Here is an 8,069-nt window from a genome sequence, read left to right on the forward strand (position 1 = left end):
ATAACTTGTGTGGGTTCTAGGGACTTTTGCACTTTTCCTTTATTCTCACCCAAGGATATGTTTTTTATTGATTTTAGAGAGCGAGAGAGGAAGAGGGAGGGGGAGAGGAAAACACCAATGTGAGAGAGAAACACCCATCAGTTGCCTCCCATATGAGCCCTGATCAGGGGTCAAACCCGAAACCTAGGTATATGCCCCAACGGGGACTCGAACCTGCAACCTTTCATTGTGTGATGCTCTAACCAACTTTTGAGCGACTAGGCCAGGGCGGTACTTTTGCCTTTGTAGGCTACTTTTACCACAAAAAAATATTTAAAAATCTATTTTATGGCTATGTTGGTATAAAAACAAATATAAACCAGGCTGGATGCTATTTGTTTATAGTTCTAACTTTAAAGAAATTAAAATATTTTCATGGACGTCTATATATATCGTGAGCCTGGGCTCTGTGCTTACTGTACCCAATAGCTAAGTTGGCCCTGACCCTGGGATCTTTCTCTCTTACCTTGATTCATGTCCAGGTAAGAGAATGGATTTCTCTTAGAGGGATAGTTAGAAGTACTAGAGTGGGATTTCCTTGTAAATACATTTTCAGAATTAAAAAAATAGCCCCTAAAAACTATGGATTAAGTAATGGTTTTTAAACTGCAGGTCATAAAATCATTTAGATGGGTCATAATTAGCACTTTTAGGACTAAACTGTGTTGGAATGAAATGGACTGAGAAGGGATGAGATGAGGTAGGATAGCATAGAAACCATAGGATTACATTTGCACGTATAAGGGTGTTTTGAGGAATACAGTTGGCCCTTGAACAACAGAGGTTTTAACTGTCTGAGTCCCTTTATAGGCAGATTTCCTTCAATAAATATGTACAGTAGTGTAAGTGTACTTTCTCTTATGATTTTTTTATCTTATGATTTTTTTATTTTCTTTAGCTTACTTTATTGTAAGAATACTGTATGTAATATATAAAACACAAAAAATATATATTAATTGACTGTTTATGTTATCTGTAGGGCTATTTTAGTAGTTAAGTTTTGGTGAGTCAAAGGTTATACACAGATTTTTGACTATGCAGGGGGTTGACACCCATAACTTCATGCTGTTCAATGGTTAACTGTATTTTATTCCAATTATAAATGTGTGTTATGTGAGGTGATGTAAAGTGCTTTTCTTACAGTGAATTCTAACCAAATATTTTCTAAAAATACTGAGCTAGGCTGTATTCCTAGTTCCATCTCTTTCTTTCCCTTAGCCATGTTCAACTGAAAACATGATCTCACAACAAAGCTGATAAGCTTGCTTTCTAGTAATAAATAATGGCAATTAAAAATGTAGATTTTGAAGTCCTAAAACATGATTCAAATCCCATTCTTCCTCTTATCCCTTCTGTTAGCTATATTACCTTTGCTAAGTTATTTAATCTCCCTGTGATTTAGTTTCCAAGTGGATAAAATAAAGATAGTAATGCTAATGCCAATCTCATGGGGTCATTATGAGAAATTAATGAGCAAATGCTTATAAAGCCCTTGACAGAGTTGTTAGTAAATGCTCTATATCTGTTGACAACTGAAATAGTTATTTTTGGGCCAGATCTCCTTTTTAATCTTAGACTTATAGAACTGCTTATTTGATACCTCCAATTGTATGTCTAATAGACATCTCACACTTCACATATCCATATTTGAACTTCTGACGGTTCCCCCATGCATGCCCCAAAAGAGCTTTTCTATAGTTCTGGTTGCTCAGGCAAAACCTTCAAGGTACTTACTCCCTGCCCCTCTCCTTCTCTCACAGCCCTCATCCGATCCATCATGAAAGTCTATTGGCTACACAGTCAACTACATACAAAGTCTGACCACTTCCCACTGCCTCTGCTGTACCGTGCTGCTGAGCCACCAACAGGTCCCTGGATTACTGTAATAGCTTCCCTGTGTCCTCATTGCCCCGCTGTAGTCTAGTCTTAGCAGAGCAGCCCCAGTGATCCTTTTAAAATCTCTTTCAGATTGTGTTACTCTTATGCTCAAGTCCCTGCATTGTTCCACATTCGCTAAGTAAAGTCAAAGTCCTGGCAGTGGTCCACCAGATCGTATGTGATCTGGTTCCCATTCCCTCATGAATTTCCTCTCCTGACACCCTCCCCTTCACTCACTCCTCTCCAGCCACACTGGGCTCCTTGACAGGTCTCGAACGGACCGGGAACACTCCTGGCTTAGGGTCTTTACACTTGCTTTCCCTCAGCTCCATCCCACCCTGTCTTGCATCCCATATTAGCATTGCTCACTCCCTCGTCTACTCTGGAGATCTTCACTCACATTCCTTCTTCTCAATGTTGCCTATCCTGCAATCCACCCCTTTCTTTGCCTCCATATGCCTTATACTCTTGGCTTTCTTAATTTTTGCCTTAATACTTAATTTAAAATACTATACAATGTTCTTTAATATTATATTGTTTATTGTCCATAATATACTTTTAGAAGTTAAAATTCATGAAGGTAAGAAGTTGTCTGTTCTGATCAGTAATGTATTCCAAGCGTCTAAAATATGGTCTAATACATATTTAATTTTTCAATACTTGTTGAATAAATGAACATTCTTATATTATTTCTTCTTACCTTCCTTGACCACCCCCCCCCCCAAAAAAAACAGGACTCAGATGGAATAAAGAATAAATTCAAGCATAACAAGGCTCTTCTCATATTTTTGATTAAACCATGATTGAATATTAAACCAACTTGTTGTTTCGTTGGTAGAAATATAGAAATAAAGGGCTTTTTTCATGTCTATAAATGGCAAATTATCATACTGATAAAGTTCAATAGCTTCAAAACCAAATATGTATTGAATTTTTATGTCTACCATTACAACCCAAATATTTACTGTTCAAAGATTCTGCTGCTGAATCGTTAGCTTAGGGTATACAAATATTGGCAGAGAAGATCAATAGAAAACCTACAGGTTTTTACACAACATTTGCCTTCGTAAATGTGAAATAGCTACTAGCAAAAGACGATAGTGCCTGTTGTGCTTCAATAACCTGTTTAGAAAATCATGCGAATCCACCATCACTCAATAAGGCCATAAAATTGATTCAGTCTTTTATTCAACTATCCTTTATTATATGAAAAAGGCTTGTAAATTAGAGCAATGAAAATATCAACATGGCTCACTTTTCCCCCTCTCTGAAATCATATCCATTTTATCACTTTCCAAAGCGGGCGGGGAGAGTGATGAAACAAAATATAAAATGCTGGAGTTCTTCTTGTAGCATACAGTGAGAAAAATGGAATATCTATTCACAGTTCCTTCAGGCTCATTTTTGTTGTGTAACATAACACACTGGCTATAATGTATGTCCCCCTTTCACCTTATCAAGTCAAGGATAAAACAGTCAGCTCTACAAGTTATCTTCTCTTTCCACTGGAATTTGAACTCTTTCACTTGTACAGTAAGTAATGATCATGGCTTGAAGTTGCATATGTCATAGAGTAACTCCATAAGTAATTTTCACTGCCATTGTTCTGTGGGCCCGAAAGAGTGAGACACCAGTGGGAGTTAGGAACAGCTGTCCTTGGTGACACCAGGAACTAAAGCAAATCTCAGCCTTCCATGGAGGATAGGTATGGCAGGGTTGAGCATACAAAGCAATTCTGAAATGTCAACAAAGGTTAAACTTCCTGATGATTAGACGAGTGAGTACGTACTCTTCTCAAAAGTGCCCAATATTGGTTTGTGTTTTAAATAATACTAAATCATCGGGATGGTTAGCCTGCCTTCTTCTGACATCCCTTTAAGAAATTTTAGATGTGCTTCAATCCTCTATTTACCATAACACTTTCATTCAGTTTGGTATGCAATTATAGAGACCTTTTCTGTTTCAGATCTATGTATCAAATACTCTTCTATATACTGTCAATATAAAGAAAAACAGAATACACTAGCCCATAGGAAAATGCCTGCCGGGTGAGCTGCAACTCTTCTTTGCATTCTCTTTAATGTAGTGAATGAATGACCTCATAAGGCAGGGTGAGCTCTTACAAGCAAAATGTCAGTGATATGCATTACTAAGTGAGAGCACAATTAGAAACACCTGCCACTAATAGTGTGAACATACTCTTCTGTTACACAATATCCTTTTTAACACATTTGAAATTCTCAAATTAAAACTCTTCCAATGTTTTAAATGAACTCTGATGTGTCTGAGTAACTTTTAGCAATACATTGGCCTGATTTTCTCTAGCTTATATACTATCTTCAGCAAACAATCATCTATCAATATTTGTATAATATGCTAAATGCTGAATAGAAGTTAAAAACCTACAACAGGGGCTCTTAGAAAAATAAAAGTCATGGATCAGAAAATTGCTGTTCTTTACTGTCTCAATTTAAGCTGAACCTTAAAATTAACATCTTCATAAAGTTATGAAAGACCCACATTTGGGTGCTATTCTTTGACTGACTTGGGACTCTAAGTGAATGAGTATATCATTCACTCAAGCTGTGGAGTTATTTCTGAAATGATATTATTAAGTATCATCAGGGACAGGATAAAGTTGAAGAAATGCTTAAGCATTTAATTAGTATTCAAAATGCCCAAAATGATTTCATGATACTCAAGTAAAATGAGTATATGTATATTTATTTCCTTGAAACATTGTTAAACCTATAAAACATTAAACATGAATGAATATATAAGGAGTGGGTGTGAGAAAGCAAATATTAAACATAAGTAGTTTAAAACAATAAAGAATATCTCTGGAAAGAATAAACCATAAGTGACTGTGGAGTAGAGAGAAGTGGGAAGAAAGGGCAGATGAAAGCTTCCTTGTTTAATTGTTTATAAATTGCTGTTCAGAGACAAGCCAAATTCTCTCTACGCCCAAATTATGTAGTTTATCCCGAGTGTGCAGGCTCCTCTGCTCAGCAACACTGATAAGGACACTAATAGTTTAATTACAACTTGCTGCTCAAGGAGATAAACAAAGCTGTTTGTTTTTTAAAGCAAGGGTTACAATTACTTACACTCCGGGGACAGGCACATCTGCCAACAGATCTTACTATGTCAGGAAAGCCACCAGAAACCAGCTGGAAAATGAAGCCCCAAGAGTGAGCAGCCAGCACAAAATTAGAGCAAAACCACCGGATCTGAGCAGCGCAGCAGTAGGCGTGAGGCATAGTGAACAGGAGACAACCGTTAAGTGGGCAGGGAGAGAAAAGTTTTTGGCGGCCGGGTCTTCCCCGTTTTCCTTGGGACTCCAGCAGACACCGAGCAGCCCGGGCTCCCCCTCCCTCCGCTGTCAAGCTCACAGTAACCTCCCAGCCACGAAGCCCTCGTCAGCACCCGGGGAGGGACAGCTCCCCTGACTGCCACAGCCCTCCCTCCTCTACCACCCCACCATCCTCTGCACTCAATTTCTCTGATGCCGGCTGCTGTCCTTCTGGACACTGCTTTCAGCGGTATTGAAGGGACACGTGGGAGGGACTGGGAGCTTGTTTGGCTTTTTTTTTTTTTTCCAGGTGAAAGGGAGACACGACCTTTCAAAAAAGCCCGTTCTTTCCGTTGGCCTCCAGAGCAATTTAACCAGAATAAAAGACTGCAAGTCACTGAGTTTAATCTGGTTGCAAAATGATTCAATGTAAGTCAGTAGTAACTGAAACCTGAAACTCTTTTTAGTGCTTTATTTTATTGCTTTGTTGTAAAAGTACTAGTAGGAGGTTAACAGCCTTTAGTAACTGCTGCTTTAACCCCTTTCCTCCTGTGCTAGCCAAAGACACCGAGGGGATATGCCAGAGTTTGCTAGGAAAGGAGTCAACAGAATAAGTCTTAATATCACGGGGTCCCCTGAGAAAACTCTTCTCGGTCCTTTTCGAGACCCCTCACAGCCTCATCCTGAATCTGGAACATACGAGTAGAGGATTCCGCAGGCTGCCACAGCACACCACAAAAACTGCCAGAGCTTCCCCAATCGAGTCCTCTTTTCCCCAGCCCCAAACCCAGAGGCGAACAGTTCAGGAGTGACAAGGAAACGTATGATTAGAAAACAAAAATCACCAGGACAGGAACATTACACTTTAAGGAACTTGGCTACTTTGGCACTTCCAGTTGCCATCTTTCCAGTCAAAAAGATACGGCTGCTGAGCGAGCACATCTTGCTTCTCTATGCAGAGTTCTTGTTTTGCGCCCAAACTTCTGGATAGTGTGTAAACTACTCATAACCTGAAGGTTCTCCTTGCTACAGCGCGCGCGCACACACACACACACACACACACACACACACACACACACACGCTTTGTTTGATCCAGTTCCATCTGCAAGGGTTTCGTTTCCCAGAGAAGAAAAGCTGTCACCTGGTTTTTAAACTCACTTTGAAGGAGGGTCTTCAGGAAAAGACTCTCATTCCTTCTGCTAGAATACTGAGGGGCTCTGGAAAGGAAGAGGCAGAGCTGGGGTGGGCGCTCGGGAGTCATTCAGAAAAGGTGGTGCTCTGAAGTTAGCAGTGAGCAACTCCTTCCAGTGACAGTGACCATCTACTATAATGGGGGGGAGGGTACTGCCTGGGAAGCAGTCGTGGGGACAGCAGACGCTGCGTGCTTCTCAGGTGACCCTGAGAGGTCCCAACTGAAGCGCTTGGGCTCTCTGAACCCCTTAGTCTTCTCTATTGCTCCTTCCTTCCTTCCTTCCTCCTTCCTTCCTTCCTTCCTCCCTCCCTCCCTCCCTCCTTCCTCTTCCTGTCTTCTTTCTTCCCTCCCTCCTCTTCCTCAATTACCCTTTTCACTTGATTCCACCTGAGTCACTTTGGGCACCAGTTCCAGTCACGCCATCAAACCACCCAACATGCATCCTATAGACCATGGTACTCCTGTTCCGGTCACAGCGGTTCTTGCCAACTGCTCGGTGCAAGGAAAAGGTCCTGTTCCAGCCGCCGACCCCACCCCCTCTCCCCGCTCCAGCACCGCGGCCGAGGTATCCGCGCGGCAAACCCGCCGGAGTCTGCATGTCACCGCCAAGTTCCGGCCACCCTGTCCTGGCCCCGCCGGCGGCCGGCGCGGGCGGGCCGACCCGGCCCGCGGCTTTTCCCGCGGTCACTGTCACCGGCGACAACACTCGGCCGCTCGCGGGCGACTCCGGCGACTGCGGGCTCCGCGCGCTCCCCTTCCCCACCTCCGCATCGCGCGCGCGCACAGACACACGCGCGCGCAGACACACGCCCTCCTCACACCCGCGACACAAAGAGAGCGAGTGAGCGCGGGGCGCGGGGCGCGGGGCGCGGGGCTGGACCGGCCGGGCGGGAAGGGGCGGGAGGCCGGGCGCAGCCCCGCGGGACGCGCGCCGGGCAGGGGGCTGGGCGCGCCGGGGGCGACGGGGAGGGCGCGCGGCGCGGCGCGCGCGGCCGCAGGGGCGTCCTTACCTGCCCCCAGGTTAAAGGAGATCCTGGCCTCCGCGAGGTACGGCGTGTCGCTCTTGGAGCGGACCCTCCGGATGGGCCGCCGGTCGATGTCGTCGTCCGAAGATGCCGCCATTAATGTGGGAGGCAGGAGCAGGGTCGCCCGGCGAGCTGCGAGCGAGCGGGAGCCGGAGAGCCGGGGAGAGGCGGGCGGGGAGGAGGGGGAGGGGAGGCCCGCGCCGGGGGAGGGGGAGGGGAGAGGGGGATGGGAGAGGAAGGGAAGGGGTGGGGAGGAGGGGGAGAAGAGAGGGGGAGAGGAAGAAAGAAGGAGAGAGGAAGAAAGAGCGAAGGAGAGGAAGGGGAGGAGGGAGAGAAAGAAAACCCGTTAAGGATTTGTGGACCGGAGCAGGGAGCAGGCTGGCTGGCGCCCGGGGCTCCCCCTAACTGCTCTCCCGGCCCAGACCGAGGGCTAGTGCTGGGCCCTGACACCCTGCCTCCTGCCCTCAGCCCCGCTTCCCAGCTCTTGGCACAGGCCGGCTCCTGCGAAAGAGAAGGCTCCACGCAGAGATGCCCAGTCAGCACCGTGCCCTCTCCCGCCAAGCGCGCTGGCTCTGCTCTTCAAGCCTACGCTAGGGTCTCCGTAACCCGCAGGAGCCTCTAGTCCAGCCAGACGCCCCTGCC

General features: G+C 45.0%; 1 protein-coding gene across 1 annotated transcript in view; it reads right to left on the reverse strand.

Annotated features, from left to right (window-relative positions):
* Nucleotides 1-7,603, reverse strand: part of PHACTR1 (phosphatase and actin regulator 1) — a 415,578-nt gene extending 407,975 nt beyond the window's left edge. Inside the window, exon 1 of the mRNA XM_087820639.1 lies at nt 7,413-7,603. Within this exon, the coding sequence (XP_087676765.1) occupies nt 7,413-7,524 (112 nt within the window). The 5' untranslated portion in view covers nt 7,525-7,603. The remainder of the gene's footprint in view (nt 1-7,412) is intronic.
* Nucleotides 7,604-8,069: the final 466 nt, after the last annotated feature.

This window comes from Miniopterus natalensis, chromosome 9 (genome assembly GCF_054644295.1).
Source record: "Miniopterus natalensis isolate mMinNat1 chromosome 9, mMinNat1.hap1, whole genome shotgun sequence".
NCBI classification, from domain to species: Eukaryota; Metazoa; Chordata; class Mammalia; order Chiroptera; family Miniopteridae; genus Miniopterus; species Miniopterus natalensis.